The 21,042-nt window shown below is 46.8% G+C and overlaps 1 protein-coding gene across 2 annotated transcripts in view; it reads left to right on the forward strand.

Annotated features, from left to right (window-relative positions):
- The window catches only part of PLXNA4 (plexin A4), a 429,278-nt gene that overhangs the window by 359,203 nt on the left and 49,033 nt on the right, over window positions 1–21,042 (forward strand). For both annotated transcript variants that reach the window (XM_017728009.1, XM_008628864.2), the window contains exons 13-19: window positions 480–631; window positions 1,247–1,364; window positions 6,879–7,015; window positions 8,615–8,782; window positions 14,709–14,802; window positions 15,485–15,724; window positions 16,694–16,840. In XM_017728009.1, coding sequence (XP_017583498.1) covers window positions 480–631; window positions 1,247–1,364; window positions 6,879–7,015; window positions 8,615–8,782; window positions 14,709–14,802; window positions 15,485–15,724; window positions 16,694–16,840 — 1,056 coding nt within the window. The remainder of the gene's footprint in view (window positions 1–479; window positions 632–1,246; window positions 1,365–6,878; window positions 7,016–8,614; window positions 8,783–14,708; window positions 14,803–15,484; window positions 15,725–16,693; window positions 16,841–21,042) is intronic.

A 21,042-nucleotide genomic window follows, 5' to 3' on the forward strand; every position in this document is an offset into this window, starting at 1 on the left:
GTGGACACTTTGTGGACACTTTTAGCCAAGTTTCTGATGTGTGACCATTACCTGCCTCCAGAAGAGATCAAAGCCTCCATGTGCTTTGGGCCAGGAATTTAGGATTTCAAGTGACTGGCTCAACTCCTTATGCTCTTGTCTTGTTCTTTCTCCTATTTCTTTCCACCGTGTCCCTCTCATGCCTTTCCATGGCTCACGACTACGAAGTGCAGAGCTCAGCTGCAGCACCAAAAATCCCTGCTCCTGCCTAGAAAACATCTTCTACTCATCTCTGGATGTTTTACAAGTAGCTAAAAGAGAGTAAATAAGGTCTGGGGCAGAATTCTGCGTTCTCTGAGTATCTGAAGTAGGTTTGTTCCCTCACTTGTTCAGCATTTATGAGTGTCTCTAGTAATCCCAAAAAATCATCTGTTCCTTCTCCTGAGAGGGTTCTGGTGCCTGGTTTGATTGTTCTCCTTTCTCTTGGCTTGTTTCCCCAGATCAACCCTGTGACGGGCCCTCGTGAGGGAGGCACCAAAGTGACCATCCGTGGGGAGAACCTGGGGCTGGAATTCCGGGATATCGCGTCCCACGTCAAAGTGGCTGGCGTGGAGTGCAAGCCACTGGTGGAAGGGTACATCCCAGCAGAGCAGTAAGTTGGGTGTGTGGCAGAGCAAAGGCCACAGCACACCTAATGACATTGCTACCTGTAGGGCTTTCCAAGGGATCCATTCCAACCTGGGAACTGAGGAACGGAAGAGGCCATTCCTCACATACAGCTCAAGATAATCCATTTATTTAATAATCCATTTATTACTCTGTTTGGATTGCATATTTAGGTAATCCTCATGGCAAATGCCCTAAAGTTATCCTGTTTTTCACCAAGGAGTCACCCCAAGGTGTTTAATTCCAGTTTGGAGGGTGGCAATCCTGAAAAGCCTCTCGCTAAGTGCAGGAGTGATCATTAAACCGTAGTGCTGCCTCCACCACGCCAGACTGGAGTTAAGAGGGATGGAGCCAGACCTCAGCACAGCATTTCTCTGTGTATTTAAGTGGATTTACACCACCTCAGCACCTGTCCCAGCCAGAAGCCACCACTTTCTAAAGAATAACTTAGTCCACAATTTGGGTTCTGGATGGGACAGAAGAGGCTGGGTTAATCTACAGTCCATCCCCCAGCGCTGTGGGCTCTTTGCTCCAACTTCATGTTACCAGCACCACCAAACCATCCCTCAAACTCTGCTCATGGTTGGTGTTCTCCCCTCAGGATCGTGTGTGAGATGGGGGAGGCCAAGCCCAGCCAGCACGCCGGATTCGTGGAAATCTGCGTGGCTGAGTGCAAACCAGAGTTCATGGCCAGGTCTTCACAGCTCTACTACTTCATGGTAAGCTCCTGAAAAATGTTCTGCTTGGCTTTGGTCCCCTTTGCTCCCTCTGTCCATTGTCCTTCACCACGTTGAGCCTCCAAGCTCTTCACTGCCATTCTGGGTGCACCAAACTGTTCATTCCATTTCCTTTCAACATCTTGTTCCAAGCAAAAATAGCCAGTCTAATTAAAGTTTTAACAACCTAGTAATAGTCCAGATTATTAGTCCAGTTACAGTTCTATGCGGCCATGATCCAAATTAATACAGAAAATTCTCATTAATAGTTAAAAGTGCTGTACAGGAAAGGAAAAAAAAGCTAAAAAAGGGAAAAACTTCCCTAGTATCTTTTTTTTTTGGGTGTGATGCTCCTGCTGCCAGCACCCCTATGGCTGGAGCCACCAGTGCCCTCCAGAAGAAACTTGGGGGTTGCCACTACTCATTACTACCCTGAGATCTTCAGCAGCAGGAGCACGATGGTCTTGATTTGGTTTCTTTCTCCTCACTCTTGGATTCCCCCAGGTGTTTCTTCATTCCCTCCATGCCAGGAGCACTGTGATGATCCAGCTCAGGCTACTGGTGAGCTGTAGGGTTTGACTGGGGCTCAGTGCTGGTGGGCAACTGCTTTGGATACTCCATGATGAAATGAAAGACACCTGCAAGCTTGAGCTTCAGTTCAAGTGCAAACACGTTGTACACTTGGCTTGAGCTTTTTTCCTCCTTTCTGATGACGTTCCTTGTCCAAGAGACCTGATTATTCCTCCAAGGCCCCTTGCTGGGGACATGCAAGCATTGTCTGGCCTTGATCTGTGCAGATCTGTGCAGGTTTGAGATAAGAGGGTCCCTTTGTTCCCATCAAAAGCTCTCAACTCCTACAAGGGAATGGGTCTCTTCTGAAATTATTCACATGCCTGAGCATTTCTTTATGGTGAAGGGAACTTGTAATGAATGCAAATGTCTTGGATTCCCCCCTCGAGCTACAGAAATTTCTCTGTTCTCTGCTTTCCGATGTCGCGCAGGTGTTGTGGTGGCGGGGGCAGAGAAACACCTTGAGAGAAAGCCCCTACCAGGCAGCCAGAAGGGCTCTTTCCAGGACATTACACTTCAACGTGTCACCTTTGCTACTCTTGGAATTACTGTCTGGTTTTGATCATCCGTGTCCATCTGTGACAGCTTTTCCCTCTGCTTGGCGCCTTCCCGGCTGCCAGGGCACGAGCATGAAGTCAACAGGGTTTTCTCTGCTGAATACCTCGATATCTTTGTGCTAGACAAGAAACCCCCCCAAAAATACAGACACTCTCCAGCCTGCCTATCATATTCCCTCTCCCGTGTCCGGTGCTTTCACAGTTGGAGCTGTGTTTTTTTGGCTTCCTCAGATTTTTCTGCCAGGAGGGCAGAGATGCTGTTGCAGGAATCTCAATGTGCCTTGGCATCCTGCAGCAGTGCGTGGCAGCTTGAAGGGAAAGAAGCTGTTTGAAAGCCAAGGAAGGGCATCACCTGGGACATAAATGTCATTCCCTGACTCATAGCAAATCTTCCGGAAAATTGCTTTTCAAGAGTTTTGAAGGAAAACTTGGTCAAAGTTGGCCAATAGGTTCAGCCTTCCCCTGTCCTCCAAGAATTGGAAGAGATAATGGTTTGGACTCAACAGAGTATTTCATCCCAGTGTTTTAAGAAAGAGGTGGCTTAGTTTAGAAATGCTACCCACCTTTCTTCCCCACCTTTCTAACCAGAACTTTTCAATTCAAATAGCTGCTCATTTGTTTTAAACTCATCTGTGATCAAAATCTGCAAATTGCATTACAAAGTGCAATAAGCCAAGAGGGAAACTAAACTGAAATGAAATTTATGATGATCTAAATGAAATTTATTTTTTTACAGTTATTCATTTTCTTGCCGTGATTATTGCCCCAGTCTTTCAATGAAAAAAATATTACATTCACTTCTCAGTTCAGGTGCTGAAGAAATTTTGCCTTTATTCTGGCTTTAGATGAAAATATTGTGTCTCAGTGCAGGCGTTGTGGGCTACTCTACATTTCTTCTGGGTCTGCTCCTAAAATCTTTGCTTTGGAGAGCATTTCCCACCCATCCCTTTCATTTTTTCCCCTCTTGCTACTACTGTGGAATATCTAGAAAGGAAACCCAGGTGCACAAGCTGTGTTTGAGTCACATCTTGCTCTTGCCTTGTTCCCAGGAGGAATGGAATGGGAACCAAGGTCTTTACAAGCTCTGTGGGGTCAGTTTAGACCCAGCTCTGATGGTGCTTCTCTGTGGAAAACCTATGTGCAGGAGATACTGGAGGAAAGAAAGGGTTGGGAGACGAGGAAAGTAGGTAAAATCCTAGAAAGATGCAGAAAATTTCCTGTATTGTGAAGCCAAAAACTGCACATAGCACCTGATTTGAAGCTGTACCAATCTGAGTACCACCTTGCACCAGTGAGGAAATGGTGAATAGTCTGGAGTTTTGCTGTGAATGTGCTGTGCAATATTTATGAAGGCCACTGTGAATAATTAATGGTTGATCACAACTTTGAAAGCTGAGCCACAAACCCATTTGTAAGATTGGCCCGAGACGCAGCAGCGCTTTGCCAAGGAACATTTCTGGTGTGGCCTCTGAGGATCCTCAAAAGGCCATGGCTGCTTTATCTGCCCCAAGGAGAGGGCAGGGAACCCACCCAGAGGTGGGACAAAGGTCTTTTGGGTCTTTAACTCGAATGCTCCTCTCTGATTTTTGAATCAGATACTACTGCTGTGCTGTTGTGAGGTTTGGGCAGCAAGGTGGCCATTCTCAACCCATTTTCTCCCAGGTGGGAGCTCAGCCCCCAGCATCAGCCATCACAAAAAAAAATGGTGGAGGTGCCCATCAACAAGGGAGTTGCCAAGGAGTAGCACCGAAGTGCATCTTTTGCATTTCCATACTCTTCCTGTGTTTTTTATCCCATTAAAAGAGAATGGTAGAGAATATTCCCAGAAAATCACACTCCAGGCTTGGGGCAGAGGGTCTGGAAAGCTGCCCAGTGGAAAAGAACCTGGGGGTGATGGTCAACAGTGGCTGAACATGAGGCCAGATGTGTCCAGGTGGGCAAGAGGCTGATGGCAACTGGATTGTATCAGGAATAGTGTGGCCAGCAGGACAAGGGCAGTGCCCATCCCACTGTGCTGGGCACTGCTGAGGCCCCACCTCAAGTCCTGGATCCAGTTTTGGGCTCCTCCAGGAAGGGAATGGAGCTGGGGAAGGGTCTGGAGCCTCAGGAGAGGCTGAGGGAGCTGGGAAAGGGGCTCAGCCTGGAGCAAAGGAGGCTCTGGGGGGACCTTGTGGCTCTGCACAAGTCCCTGACAGGAGGGGGCAGCCGGGGGGGTCGGGCTCTGCTCCCAGGGAACAGGGACAGGAGAGAGGGAATGGCCTCAAGTTGTGTCAGGTTTATATTGGATATTGGGAAAATTCTTTGATGAAAAGGTTGTCAATCACTGACACAGGCTGCCCATGGAAGTGGTGGAATCATTGTCCCTGGAAGTGTTGAAGAAACACGTAGATGTGGTCCTCAGAGATGTGCTTTAGTGGTGAATTTGGAAATGCTGGGTTAATGCTTGGACTTGCTGATCTTAGGGGTCTTTTCCAACCTCAAAAAATCCATGATTCTGAGTATAAAACCAGCTTCCAAACCACTAGGTGAAAACCAGCCAGGTTTAAACACAAAAAGTGCCCAGCTCTGACAATGGATCCTTCTACAGAGCTGTGAGTCTGATGTTCATGTTCTGCCCTTCCTCCAAGACCTGCATTTTGAATAGGAGCAAAATGGAAAAATGGAAATCTTGCCGCTGTTTTTCAAAATGATTAAACCAGAGGGGCCAGGAACAGAGGTGGCTCTGAGTGTGCGAGAGTGGGAGCTGCGGTGTGTGTCAGGTGGTTTTATAAACATGGATTAATGGTCTCCAAAGCTCAATAAGGTGACTGTGTGATGTACCTGCTCGTTCAGAGGAGCTGAGAGCTTCAAGCACTTGTGTCATCATTCTTAAAGAGAGGGGGAAAGAAATAATCTTCATTTAAATGCATATAGTAGCTTTTCACTTGGGACTGAATGGAAAGTTTTTCTATTAAAATGCAAATGAAAGAATAAACTGTAACTCCAAATTTCTCCCTGAATATTGATGTCTCCTCTCTGCATTGTGGTAACAGGGTGATCTGTGCCTTCAGAGTGCGAGTATTTTATCTTGATTTGGGGAAGAAGGGAGGGTAGCAGGGTAAGAAAAAGAGTTTTAGATTTGGGGCCTCTAAAGGAATTGTGCACCTTTTCGATATATTAACACAGCCCTGTGTCAGGCTTGGAAAAGAGGCTCAGAAAATCAGCAGGGAAAGGGAAAAGGGGTTCAGCTGGGCAGTGCTGCTTTTGTGGCTGTGGGATTTCAGAGGACACCTTGACAGGAGCACCACCATCAAGTTGAGTCAGTGCAGGACAGTTCGAGGCTGTCTCAACATCCAAGTCTGATAAGAAGAGAAAGATTTAGGGTCATGTGTGGGCATTTTGCACCAGGGCAGGTTCAGGTTGGACATCAGGAGGAATTTCTTCATGGAAAGGGTTGTTGAACATTGGAATTTCACCAGGAGGTGATGGAGTCCCATCCCTAGATGTGTTCAAAGAACAGCTGGATGTGCTCTGTTCTGGGTGTCAAGGTGGGGATTGGTCACAACTTGGATTTGATGATCTTGGAGGTCTTTTCCAAACTCACTGGTTCTGGGATCCTGTGTGGGAGAGGCAAGAATGAACTCAGATGCTCTGCTGAGCTCTCCTCCATCCAAGGGGGAATGGCTTCCCACAGCCAGGGGGCAGGGTTAGATGGGATATTGGGAAGAAATTTTTCTCTGAGGGTTGTGGGGCCAGGGAATCTGTGGCTGCCCCTGGATCCCTGGAAGCGTCCAAGGCCAGGATGGACGGGGCTTGGAGCAACCTGGGAGAGTGGAAGGTGTCCCTGACCATGGCTGGGGGTGGGATTGGATGATCTTTAAGGTCCCTTCCAACCCTAATCATTCTCTCATTCTGAGACTCAATGAAGTTGAGTGATCTTTTCAAGACCAAACCATCATTTGTGAGTTCCACAGTTTGGAGCTGGAGATTCCCCATTAAGATCCAATCAAACCAGTTCAAAGCCTGAGTTATCCTGCAGAGCTGGTGTTGTGCGACAGCAAAAAGACCCCTGAGCTGTGCCAAACAAGCAGTGGAGATGGGACTCAGGTGCTCCAGGCATGGAACTCTTTGTAAGAGTATTTCTGAGTGGGTACAAGGGCAGAACTGATTTTGGAGGGGTGAGAACTGACTGAGGTTGGGTCTGAATTCATCCCACCGAACTTGGCATTTGAGCAGAGGGTGTCTGACAGGACCAGTGTCACCCCAGAATCCTTTATCTGCCGGAAGACATGGCCAACTTCAGAAGTCCTGATCAATCCTTGGGGTGTCTACCTCTCTCCACCACTAACAGGGGAGGGAAGGTCCCTCTGCTCCTCTGCTGTGTTTCCAACACCTCCTTTTGCCTCCACAGACTCTGACCCTCTCTGACCTGAAGCCGAAGCGAGGACCAGTGTCGGGTGGCACGCAGGTGACAATCACAGGCAACAACCTCAACGCGGGCAGCAACGTCATCGTGACCTTTGGGCGACAACCCTGCCTCTTCTACAGGTACAGATGAGCCCTTCCTGCTGCTCATGTGTGAGTGTGAAAGATAAAATGCCAATTGAAGTCAAGAGACTTCTCCTGCAGCCCCAACACCCTGTCCCTCAAGTGCCTCCTTTGCCCACGTCCACGTCTACACAGCAACGGGACTTGTGCATTCTGCACCATGCACAGCCTTGCTGGGTGTGTTTTGGGGAGAGAAAATAGGATTTATTTCATTGTTTTGACTGGTATTTGATGTGCTTTTTCCTGTGGCCTCTTGTCAAATTTCAGTACAATTCTCCACGGTCCTGCGCTCTGCTACTTGCTCTGGGAGTGCGTTGTTTAAAAGATTCATTTTCATGTCCCCGCTTTAGTAGAGGTGACAAAGAAAATCTGACAACATCAGTTCGAAGTACTAAACCACCTCCCTTTTATCCCAGAACAGTCCCGTAGTGCTAAGAAATGGATGATTTGCAACATTTTAGCTCTGGGTTGGCTCCTGTTCAATCGTGCTTCAGAGAGGCTTAATGTCAGTGTTACCTGCTGGATGTTCCCTGATCCCTGTGAGAATGAGCCTGAATCCCATTCCCAGGGGCTCCCGCAGCTCAAAACTACCCAAGGCAACACATTTTGTTGCCAGTAGCGATGGGGGCTGAAGATGAAGTTGGCACATTTCTCCCAAATATGTCCTTGGCACAGGAAGGGCTCATTCACAGGAGACCTGGGAGCACTGGCCTGGGGCAATGCCCTTCCCTCTCCTGACTGGGGATCTTCTTTAGCTGCCTGTCATGACTGTGGAGCGATCCAGCATCCAAAATTCATCAGGGTGAAGTCACAGCTTGTGAGTTGAAATGCCAAGTGGGAGCTACAGCTGCTTGGAGATGCTCACTGCGGAGTTGAAGAATTTTAGGAGGGATTAAGCACTGTCTTTCAGGGGAATTTAGAGGGCATCTGAGGGTGCAGTCAGTGAAGGTGACTTACACCTCCATTTTAGGGGTATGAGATGGGGATGCATCACAAATCACAGGACTGGGGAGACTGAGGATGTTGGATGTTTGATTTTTGACTCATTTTGAAAGGAATGCAGACCTGGAGCTGGTTTTGAGTCCTGCCAAAAAGGAAAGGTTTATGCAGAATCTTCTTTAAATGTAATCATAAAATGCTTCCCACTGTATTAGCACTTCCAAAGGTCCCAGGCACACTGGAAACTGCACTTAAACAAGGCTTACAGTCCTAATGCAAAGTAAACTTTATGATCCCAGACTGCAAAGCTGAGGTGCAAACACCCCTTTTATGAGCTGCTGCTGCACATGTCTGCCGGCAGGAAGGATGCATCCATCAAACATTTAATCACAGGGAAATACTTCTGGAGACTGCCCTTAGGGTTAAGATTTTACTCTGAGACCCAAGAGATGAGGGCTCTTGTGGTTTTATTTAAACCAGTGAAAAGGCAATGCCACTTCCCCAGACACTGCTACAGGAACATAAATGGTTCACACTGAGTTTCACCTCTTCAGTGCATAGGTTTAGATCACAGGACATAAGAATAAGTAGTTGGGTTCTTTTTGACACCATTTTGCTGCTGGTAGCACCTGGTTCACATTTACTTTCTCCTCCCCTCAGGAGGTCCACCAAGCACATTGTCTGTAACACCACGGCCTCCTATGAAGGCTTTGAGAAGGTGAAGGTGTCTGTGAGAGTGGACAAGGCCAAGATCCACCAGGAGCTGCACTATGAATATGTAGAGGATCCCACCATCCTGAGGATCGAGCCTGAGTGGAGCATCTTCAGGTGAGCCTCCCATGGGAGCCCTCTCCGTGTTCCCATGGTTTTTTAAAGGAGCACTGCTGTGATAACTTTGGTCCTTGGTGTAGAAAACTGCTTTCCAAGCATTGTGTCCACCAAGAATTTGCGCAGAGATACTTCCCAAAGCCAAATAGATCCCAAAGCCAATAGATTCCCATAGCCAAATAGGGATGCATTAGAGTGAAACGACACTGAACGATCAGTGTTTGTAAATATATAAATGTATATATAATATATAGGTTAATTTTAGAACAATTTGGTGGCAGAGGAGAACAGGTATGTGGCCATTTTGGTTGTTATTATCACTAGCAATATGAAAATATAAAAGCCTAAAAATATCCCATAAGAAAATGCATAAGAAAGAGAAGGAAAGGATGAGAGTAGAAAGATTGCGCCACTCACAGGCCTCACAAAACTTGGTGGTTGCAATTTCAATGTCTGTTGGTTGAAGTGATGGTCACAGACAGGATCCATCAGATGACAAGGGGCATCCCAAAGAAACAATGAAGAAAATCCCCAGAACATAACCTCTGCTGGGTTTATATTCACTCAGGTTCAGGTGGGATCACCCAGGTACCTCCCCTGGGGTGGGAGTTTCCCACTGGATGATGGAAACTTGTGGGTCAGGGACACCTGGATGATGGAATGTTGTGGATCAGAGGACACTTTGGGAAGCTTTGACACCTTCAAAGGCAACACAGCTGCCTCTTGCATCAGCCCAGTTGCACTCCAGCTCCACTATGTCCCATCATGGCCCATCAGCAGCATCAGCATCTTCAGGCTCTGTGTGGATGTCCTGGCACTGCCCGGGCACGGGAGTTATCACAGCTGAGTTCACTTGATAAGGACAAAGAGACAAAGTTTCCTCCTCCCAGGGTTTGCCTCTTTCCTTATCTGGTCCAACACCAGCTGCAGCCTGAGCTGGGCTGTGCTCACCCCTAGGTGGGTGCTTTGCACCTCGGCAGCTTCCCCTGAACCTTTGAGCCACCAGCATCCCAGTGTCTCTTCCAGTGTCACATTCTTCTCCCTAGACCTGGGAGGACTGGACAATAGTATGACATTTATCTTATCCCAGGTTCCCTCCACGCTTCAAATTCTGTTTGTAGGTGTATTTGGGGAGGGGTGGCTCCGGTGGTCGCAGATGAGCAGCGGCTTCTTTGCAGTTTGCTACAGTGGGCAAAAGCCCTTCCATGATTTTAGCAACGTGTAAGCCATGAACCATTTCAGTCTCTCACAGTCTGCAAGCTGCAATTCCTACCTTTCCCACAGCCTTCATGGACTTGAAATACCTACATTTCCCACAGCCTTCATGGACTAGATGCCTCAGGACTGAGCACTGCCTGTTTGGCCATGGTGCCTGAAAGCCCCAGGGCTCTGTCCCGAGATGAAACACAATGGGAGCCCTGCTCCCTGCCCTATCCAAGAGCCTTTCTCCTCGTTAGGGATCCCTTTTTCTCTTCACCCCCTTGATGCTGCTTTGGTGAATTCACAGGGTTCACATGAAGGTGCCTGAGAGCAGCGTTTGCCCTGGTTGTGGAAGGCATCAAAGTGATACCCAAATTCTCAGAAGCCTGGAGAAATTGCCTCAGGAAGGGAGAAATTGGTCATTAAATGCACTGGTATTTCCTTGAAAAGATACAAAATAAGAAATCTTAGTCTCCTCTCATTCATCCACGGCAGCTCTCTGCTTCCCTGTCAAACTGGACTGATTGGAGTCTCTGGGGATTAGGAGCAGGGCTTGTAAATCCCCCCATTTCACCTCCCATCCCAAAGATGTTTTCACAAATCAATTAGTGCCTTTAATTACCATGAGGGAATTTACTGATTTAGCCAGATTGAGCCTTTGCATGTTGGGCTTGAAGCTTTAGTGTCGGGATTTTCCATTTGGGGCTTTTATTTTCAGTCAGAGTCCAGGTTATCAGTGAAATGAGAAATCACTTTACTCCCTTACAAAGCGAGTTCAGTCCTGCTTAAAAGGTGCAAGATTGACAGCCTAGGAGGATGAATTCCCAAATATCCTCTGGAAAACTGCAGAACCGTCCTCTAGCTGGCCTCAGGTCTGACTGGGATGTGAGGAGTTCTCCAGAGCCTGTTTGCTCCTTAGTTTCTCTGCTGAAGCTGCCAGTCAGAGGTGGAGAATCAGCCAAGGAGATGCCTCAGGTGTTGTTGGCAAAGTTTTGCCCAGCCTGGAGGTGCAGGGACTCTGTGTCCCATGGCTGGCTGGGTAGGATCTCCCATCCCAGCTCCCAAAATAATGGAAATCAAGGTGAGGTGCTTGTTTAGGGGGTAGCAGCTTATCTGGGAGGTGTGTAGCTGCTAGGATGGATGGCTGGGACTGCATTTGTCTCATCATTCATGGAATCATTAGGATTGGAAAAGACCTCTAAGATCATTGAGTCCAATTCTCAACCCAGCACTGCCATGTTCACCACTAAAACATATCCCCAGTTGACACATCCAAACACCTCTTGAACACTTCCAGGGATGATTTGAGCATTTCCAGGGATGGAACATTTTTTTGGTGTAACCTCTCCCCTTTGCTTTCTTCAGTGTCTGAAAAGAGGAAGCATCAAATGGAGCATCAACAGATGCCCCATTTTTCCCAAACCTACCCAATTTCATCCTCTTTCTTTAGCACTTCTGAGTCACTCCAAAGGTTCACAACCTTGGAGAGAGAAGATGGATTATCCAGGATCACCATGGGGGTTCAGGGTGTCAGGGACAGTTTTAGGCACTATAACTGTGGGGCTGAGCTGTTCCCAGGGAGAGATGATTGCCGCTAAACCAGCTTTGCAAAACCAGTCAATGCAAATACCAAGCCTGGCTTAAAACCTTTCCAAGTGCCATTTTTCAAGACAATAAAGAAAAGATTACTGCTAACTTACTTCCATAGCCAAAAAACAAAATGCAAACAAAAAAAAAGAGTCATGCTGGGCTGGCAAGTAAATAAAATTTTCTGATTTTATGAGGGTCCATTAATACTTTTGATCTGGGTTTGATTTGAGTTACATCCAGCAATTACCTGAGTCTGCAGGCAGAAAATGATACTCAGGGTCTTTTGGGGCAATAAAGAGTTAAATTCAGAGAGCTCTTAGCTCCTCTGTTATTTTGCTGGGCAGCAGCAGGTCTCCAGGCTCTGCTTGCACCTGGCTGAGCATCCAGCTGCAGGCACAAATGCCAATGGCTGGTGATTTTCAAGGCAAGGAACAGTTTTATTTACTTTATTTTCAGGCCAGACAGGGTTTGGGAGAGATTTTATGTCTTCAGCAAACAAAAAACTGCTTTGGCTTTTTGCTTTCCGTCTCTCTGATCAGGTGTTGTGGCTGTGTTTATTACCTGTGGTCTGAGCCTGCAAGCTCAGATTCCAACCCAAATAGAGGATTTTTAACCTGTGGGTTTAAAACTGTGTGCAAAGATCTGGTTGATTAAATAAAAGGATTTGTGTTTATGTATAGACACACTCACATACCTGTACGTGTGCTCACACCTTGTATTTGTGTGGAACACGTAAAACCTTCCACTCAGTACAGATACAAAATCCCTTCTAGTTTGAATCAGCAGATTCAATTAATTATATTAGTAATTGATTATATTAGTAATGATATTATTATTGAATTATATAATAATAGCAATAAAAATAATGGGGTTTATTATTAAGGATCTCAGCCAAAATTCAGAAGGTCCAGGACAGTGGAGAAAGAACAATTTGGTTTATACACTTCTGGTTTTTGGTGAACAAGCTGTCCCTAGATGATGATGTCAGGAATACTTACTGGGAAGCTGAATTTTGGGGAGAAGGTATTTTTTTTTTTTTTTTTTTTTAAGGCAGGGGGGGTGAGGCCTAGAGGAAGGGAATTTCTCTTGTAAGCAGATGTGTGACTTCAGTAGGATCCCCTGTGCGTTCAAGAAAACTCATCCAAGCAGATCTTATGGAAACACCAAATGTGGGTTTGCCCCATAAAATTTCCCATTAGCAATTTCCTGTCACAGTTGATGATTTCAGAGCAAAAAAACTTGAGATAGTCTGCAAAACTCAAGGTCAAATGTTTCCCTAACCACAGACCTGTCCAGTCCTTGAGTAAAAGACCATGAGGAACATCCCAGAGAAGTGTCCCAGGAGTATCTGCTGAAAGATGTGGTTGAGCCAATTCTGTCTGGATTAGCCCAAACTGTTTGGTTCATCAGTGTGGGTGCAGCTGGAGGGGCTGGAACACAGCTCACCCAAACCTGACAGCTCTTCTGTGTAGGTTTGCATTCATTCCTGCCTCTCCAGCTGATTAATAATGGAAGATAAATGAGGAGCATTGAAAACAAAGGTCAGAAATGGGGCAGATCTGTTGGCTTCATCCTCACAGGGTGTTTATTCCCTGGTGTATTCTCACTTATAATGCACGTGCTTCACCTTTCCTGTATGTGCAGGTTTACCTGGAGGCAGGAAAGGGATTCTGAGCTTTCTCTTTACAATCCCATCGATTTCCACATGGCCTCCCCTTCCCAGCAGGAAATAAATTGCATCCTGGACAGCTTCCAAGGGGAGTTATAGAGGCAGGTGCTGAGACTGCTGGGAGCACTCCTCACCCTGGGAAACCCTCGGAGATGGGGCTGTCTCCTGATGACATTTCCTCATCCTGTCCTGGCTCTGTGAGCCCTGACAGGTGAAGGTTTTGCTTTTTTGGATAACTCTTCTCCCTTCAGCCCCAGATCACGTTGCCCCCACCTCGTGCTGCAACAGCAGAGCTCACCCTGGTAGATCAGAGCTGCCTTAATTTGGGATGGCCAAAGCTGCCTGTGCTGAAGGCTTCTCCTTAATGTGGTGTTCAGAGCCAACCCTGAGAAGCCTGGGAATGGTTCTTTGCAGTTTCCTTCCTCCTTCCCCTACATTCCCTGAAGTCCCACAACCAGCATCTCTGGCTGCAGCTGGAAGAGGCAGGGGAAAGGAGAGAAGGGTGTTTCTGAGAGCTGTTTCCTTGTGGTAACAGCAATTGCAGGGAGTGAGGAGGGCTCCAGCTACATCTCCCCATAAAAGTGAGAAAATCCACTGTGGGCCGTGGCTTGCGTGAGTTGGCCTTCTCAGGAAATTGGTCTTTGAGCAAGGGGACACAGTGACTGGGAATCTCTGTTTGTGTTGGATCCTGATCTGCCTGGGCCACCACATGGAAACCAGGCCTTATGCACACCAAGGCTGAAGACTTTGGCTCAGTTTCTTCTAATTGCTGCAGGGCTGGGTTCCCTGGTGGCACCAAAGAGTTCACTGAGGTGACATTGTCATATTCAGGGTGAGGTTTGACAGCATGTTTGATATGGGGTTATAGACCTCAACCCAGAATCCTCAAGAGCTGCTTCCATTGGACTGTATCTGTGAGGGCTTTTTGGGTTGGGCACTGGAACAGCTCCCCAGGGAACGGTCATGGCCCCAAATCTGCCAGAGCTCCAGGAGTGTTTGGACAATGCTCTCAGGCACAGGGTGGGATTGTTGGGATGTCTGTGCAGGGCTAGGATTTGGACTGGATGATCCTTGTGAGTTCCAGTTCAGGATATTTTGTAATTCTGTGACTGACTGAAGTAAAATGGGAGATACAGCCTGTGGACCATTTTAAAGACCCTGTATCAAATCTCTGCTCTTCTTCTCATCACCAAATCTTGTGATTGCTGAGTCCTGACAATGAGAACCATGCAGAGGCTGCCTGACATGGCAGTTTCAGCCAGCATTTGTCTTTACTTATTTCTCCCCTTATGAATGAAAGAACAAAAAATTATTTGTTTTGTTCTTCCTTCCCCCACTACGGGACCGTGAGACGTGGTCAGATACTGTGCAACCAACATTTAGGGACACAGATCACCCATTCCTGGTGTGATGAGTTCTGACATCTATTAACTGGGTTCATTCTTTAATTCCATTTTTTTTCTCCAGTGGCAACACTCCCATTGCCGTGTGGGGAACTCACCTGGACCTCATCCAAAACCCTCAGATCCGGGCAAAGCACGGTGGAAAGGAGCATGTCAATGTGAGTATGACTGCAGAGCTGGGGGGAACACATGTCACAGTGGGGACAGAGACTGGCTGACAGGTCTGGAGCTTGAAATCTCCTATTGCAGCCTAAAAAAGAGGGCATGGTTTGTTCCCAGAAGTATTATATTGTACCTGAAGGACACAAAGAAAAAGTTTTTGGCAGGGCTGGAACCAAACTTCAGGGTCTTCTGAGACTTTCACCTTTGTCTTTGCTTCTCCAGCTTGCTGAGATTCATTTCAGGTAACCTGATATCCAAACTGGAATCCTGAGCACAACTGAGCACGCACTGCACAAACACTTTTGGAGAAACACCCAGAGTGGGAGACCTAATTGCAGGGTGGTAGCGAGGTTTTGACTAATCTGTGCTGTGTGAAAAATAAGGGAAGAAATTTCTATTTCCAGAAGGAAATGAAGTCAGGGAAAGCTGCTGACTGGCAACCCCAGAGGCTGAGCTCTCAAGAGGCACAGGATGCCCAGTTGAAATGCAAACACAGCTGCCCCAGGACTGTGAGGTGCAGAACAGCATGGAGATGAACTGCCAGGCTCTGTATTTTCCATAAACATTCCTTTTGTTGGGTTTTTTTCCCCAGAACTGTGAGGTGCAGGACAGCACAGGGATGACCTGCCCGGTTCCATACTTTCCATAAAACCCCTTGTGTTGGGCTTCTTTCCCCAGAACTGTGAGGTGCAGAACAGCACGGAGATGACCTGCCAGGCCCCAGCACTGGCTGTGGACCCCAATCACCATTCTGAGCTTGCCGAGCGCCCGGAGGAGTTTGGCTTCATCCTTGACAACGTGCAGTCCCTGCTGATCCTCAACAAAACCAACTTCACCTACTACCCCAACCCGATCTTCGAGGTTTTCAATCCCTCAGGGATCCTGGAGCTGAAGCCTGGAAGTCCCATCATCCTGAAGGTGAGATGGGGACCAAAAACTGGATGAGGAAAGACAAACAAATTCTGCCTATGCCCTCTCTGTGCCTGCCAGCAGCCCCATAAATCATCCTGATTGCACCCCAGAAACTTCCTCCGTTCCTTACCCCATATGGAACCATATCAGAGTCACCATCAGCAAACACCAAGCACTGCCCACACCCATAACTAAAAATATATACTCCTGATGCAGATACCTGTGTGCAGCCTGAATTTGTACCCACTGCTGTTCACCAGAGACTATTTTCTACCATTTCAATGGGGCTGACACTTAAATACCCAACTCTGTTTCCTTTCTTGGACATTCAAGACCTTCTTCTCACCCCCGTTTAAACCCAAACCAGTCTTTTGCCATTTCTGTAATCTGCACAGCAATACAGAGAAGGAATTTTATGATGGAGCATTTCTGTATCAGTATTTTGATGTGGTCAATATGCAAATAAATTGTTTTGCCTGCAGATGCTTTTTGTACGTTTGGAAGGAAGTCGGATTTACTTGCCTGACTGCATTTAGTGAGGGCTTTATTGCACAGGACTTAAATGGAACATTTCTCATCCAGTTCCAGAGAGGGAGGAGCAGGACAGGCTGTTGTGACTGCTTTCCGTCTGTAGCCACTCAAGCTGTTCTCTGCATGACTTTCAAAATTGGCTTTTCCTCTCTGTGTTAGCAAATGGTGAACTACAAATGGCATAATAGAATCATCTTCAGGTTGGAAGGCACCTTAAAGACCATCCCATTCCAACCCCCTGCCATGGGCAGGGACACTTTCCACTAGACCAGGTTGCTCCAAGCCCCATCCAGCCAGGCCTGGAGCAGTGTCAGGGATCAGCCATCCACACCTATCAAATGCAGTATCAACACTTGTATCAATGGAATGAACCAGAGGGGGAAAGAAAACTCTTTCCTGATGTTTATTTGGTTATTTTGGGGTGTGATATTGCTTTCTGTGCAGGGCAGGAATCTGATCCCCCCGGTGGCAGGAGGCAATGCCAAGCTGAACTACACCGTTCTGGTGGGTGAGAAGCCCTGTGCAGTGACCGTGTCAGACGTGCAGCTCCTCTGCGAGTCCCCAAACCTCATTGGAAGGCACAAGGTGATGGTAAGTGGGTCCTGACCCTCAGCTTCTGCTCCCTGGGTGGCTTGGGAGGGCACAACAGTGCTGAAGAGCTGGCAGAGAGCTCCAAGGGGTTTGCATCACCATTTGCCTTTCCAGGAACATCTGGGCTCCTTTTTGATATAATATCCTCATCAAGGGTAGCTTGGAGAAGTAGAACAACGGAAAAGCGACCTGGAGATCTTTGTGGACAGTGAAAAACCTTTCATGATCAAACCCCAGCAGAAGAGTTTGCCTCTCTTCTGTTTTTATATGGGCTGTACGAACCCTGGATGCTCATGTGAGGTCACATAGGTAACATGTTCCTACATAACGCTGTGAAATTCAGTGCTGTCCCCATCACTTATTGGCATGATGGTGACTAAAATTTGCCTTTATATAGGAGAGGGAAAAAAAAAGCAGGATGTGGACAATAGTGTGACTGGACTTTGGGGTTTTGACTTCTATAAAACTTAGTGTGCTCCTGCAAATGCTTCCTGAAAAATGGACCTGGTGATTACATCAGAGGGAGCTTCTCCTCCTCTCACCGTTTATTTATTTACTCCTTTTTTTACTTTCCTCTCAATAATTTGAATTCCTTGATGCTGCTGCTCGATAAACAGCATATCAGCAAACACCCTGGAGCTGTACCAAACTGTGGGTGGGAGCAACAAAAGCTGACAACTGACATCAGTGTTTCTCATTCCTTGTGAACAACTTGTTTTTCTGTTGCCCTCCCCAACGCTGTATCTGTCACATATTAATTAATTTATTTATATCAGTGCAGTGATACTCAGAAAGTTTGATCTTTAAAAAGATTTTTCTGGGAACTTTTAGGAAGCAGAGTTTATGATGACCATTTTGGGCCTTGTTTGTGGCTGCTGCTGGGATCCCTCGTAGTGGCCACTTAAATTCTCTGTGCCAAAGTTTCTCATCTGGAAAATAGAGGTAATAATCCTTTCCAGCCATGCAAATACACCGTGACTCTCGATTCATTGCAAAGCACATTAAGACACTCCAAGAGGAGCAATAATGAAGTGAGAGATTTTCTCTGTGTGAAAACCAAAGCTTTTGAGCACAGCAATAAATGTTCTCTGTCATTTTCATGGATATAATTAAACATATGGTTAGTCAGAGACGGACAAACACAATCCTGGGGAGAGAAAACTCAAAGCCAGGTGAGCAATAATCAACCCCTGGGAATCCAGGATGACGGACATCTGGCCAGGCTGTACTAATTGGAAAGACTCCCCTGCTCCTGCCGCTTGGGACTGTTTGAGTGAAGCCAAAGATTAAAACACAATCCCTTTTTGAGGATGCTGGTGAAACGAGGGATACTGCTGGGAAACTGGGAAGATGATGGAGGTGCTCAATGATGGACTTTGCATCTGGAAGCAGGGCTGGGAAATGCCTCCTCCAGCATGGCACAGCATCCCTGCTGCTCGAGCTGGGGTCAAATGTATCCCCACATTTCAAACAAACACCTCTTTGATGGCCAGGATAACTGACAGGTAGTTCCTCCTCCTGATTCTGCCAAAGATTTACTGTGTGAGCTTGAGGAAATTGTTGAAGAAACCCTTTCTTGCAAAGTGAGGTGGCCACGAGCTGAGAAGGGGCCATGGGAATGAATCAACCAGTGCAAAACAGAGATTATTTCTAAGGGAAGGAGCAGTGGCAATGACACACATTGATGTCAACACGCTTTTGATCTGGTTCAGCTGTCTTTTACACAATGACAGAGTTAAGTACTTGAAAAAAATAGCCAAGAAATAAAAGGTCTGAGCGGTGGTTAAGAAGAAGATTGACTAAAACTCAGAGGCAAGTTTTTTCCAAGGAAAAGAAGGAGATGTGGGGAAGATCCATGAGTGGCTATGCCAGAGAAGGTCTGCAGGGAGGATGTGGAATACATTTAAAGGTTTGCTGGTATCTGATGCAGTCTGGAAAATCACACCAAACTCTCTATAATGAATGGAGATATGGTCAAATGCAGCAGCTGAAGTTCAGGGTGTGATTCATCTCATCCTAAGAGGGACCATTTCATCTGGCCAGGACAAATTTGCACCAGGAAAGACTCCTTCAGAACTCCTGAACTCCTACAGGAGCGGCCACTAAGACTTTGTTGAGGAAACTGGGCTCTGACGTAGAGCCCATTTAGAACATTTAGTGTAATTCAGGACAAACTGATCGTTAATAGTCTTAAAACATGGCCAAATTGCTGTTGTTTCATGAGTTCATGTCCAGTCTTCTGGAAGGTAAAAATGGTTTCCTCCACAACCACTCAGTGGATTAAGAAATAAAGTAGGGCTATATGAGCATATTTTCTTGTGTTTCTTTTAAAAGCTCACAATAACACAGCAGCCTCGTAGACTTTCTTCTTCAAGAGCCAGATTCCTCAGATCATGGCAGCTTCGCTTGTGGATTGTGAGACTTTCCCAATGATGAAACCACTTTTAAAGAGGAACACACTGGGCCTAACTTTGAACACCTGCTTTTGGGAGCTTAGATTCCCTTATCACTAATGGAGAGAAATGGGAACTTCTACTGAATAAAACGTCTCATCCCAATGTCAAAGGTGTCAGAAGCAGCTCACATAAATCACATCCTGAAAGTGGTTTTTCTCTTTGTTGACTCTGGAATCACACTGCAGTGTCTAACTTGGATGTGTATGTGGAATATTTGGTGAGAGAAATCCCACCCGTGGAGACAGGCTGTTCTTCCAGCTTCGAGGATGGACCCGTGCTGGGATTTGGGATGGGAGAGTTGTTTTAGTCTGATATTCCTTGAATGGACTCGTCTGACTGCAGGGCTTGGAGAAAGAGAAAATGAAACAGAATTAATCTATTTACTGATCCACTGACAGGAAGGAAAGTGTGTAAATTGGTGAGCAAATTTTGCTGGGAGGATTTGGGACAGTGGCCTAGGACAAAAGGGAACAACTTCCAGTGCATGGATTAGGATGTGATTTTGGCAGTTTGTCTGCTCAGTTGAGCAGGCGACATTCCAGCACCAAACCTTAGGATTTATGAGTGAGTTGGATCTCATATCTTGGAGTAGGTGGGGAAACTCATTACTGCTGCATCCCCAGCTAAGGGTCTGAGGTTCCTTGGCCACTGAAAATGCTCTACAAGCCATCAGTGTCATGGCACCGACTGGTCGTCTTAAAACTCTGTTACCTGATTAGAAGAGTTTAGGATAAGTTTTGTTTTTCATCGTGGACATTTTATCTTCTAGACCCCATTCCAAAATGGCATGAAAGGACCTTATGGATGGAAATCAGCTGTTTTCAGACAGTCACTTTGGTCTTGTCTGTGACATAAGGGTTGTAGTTGTCTCTCTTTGGCCAGGGCCTATGGAAGAGCAGCCTACATCTGGTGGTAGAGCAAAACAACCATCGTCCCTGAGACTGGGACTGGAATAACTTCTAGGAGGTGATAAAGTCACAGAGACTGATGTTCCCAGAAAGGGTTGGGGTGGAGAGCACCTGGGAAAATTCATTAATTCATGATTCTGCTCCACGGTCTCTTCTGCTGGCTCTAGCTGGGCCAGTTTCTTCCTCCTGCAGCTTGGAGAGGAAACCAGAGTAGGTTCCTGAGCTGAGAGATGGGAAGCTCTGGGATTAATATGTGCCCAGGCAGGCTGGAGACAAACTGAGTAACTGAGAGCCAGTAGGATGGAGGACAAGGCTGAACACCAGGCTGGGGCGTGGGGGAGAAACATTAGGAGATATGAGGGAGAACTCCTCACAAGGGAGGAAGAAAGACGTTGAATTCCATGCTGCAGTGGTCCCAGGTGCAATGGGAGTAGGAAACACTGAGCCCTAGGGTCTTGAGTGCATTTCAGCAAGAGTTTGCTCTTTGTGCAGGGCCAGCTGCTCCTCTCTGTGACACAGCTCAGCTGGGGTGAAGTGATGGGGCTCATCCATCCTTCGAGTTCTTTGCATGGCATCTTCCCGGCTTTCTGCTGATCTACAACCAGCATTCCCAAACCACAGCTCAGCCCTAGAAGCCTTTTTTACTTCAGTCCAGCCAGCAGAGCTTTTCTCCCACCACTCAAGCTTTTCCTACTCTACAAATAGCTTTGAACAGCCTTGTAGTAGCCTGAAGCCAGCAGTATCCTGTGGGATTCCTGTTGGGAGTGTTGTTCATGTTGTAAAAAGGGGCTCTAAGGGACTTGCTTCAGCAGAACAGTTTTTTGGGCTTGTAGCAGGA

Source organism: Corvus brachyrhynchos, unplaced genomic scaffold, assembly GCF_000691975.1.
Source record: "Corvus brachyrhynchos isolate BGI_N302 unplaced genomic scaffold, ASM69197v1 scaffold182, whole genome shotgun sequence".
In the NCBI taxonomy this organism is placed as follows: domain Eukaryota; kingdom Metazoa; phylum Chordata; class Aves; order Passeriformes; family Corvidae; genus Corvus; species Corvus brachyrhynchos.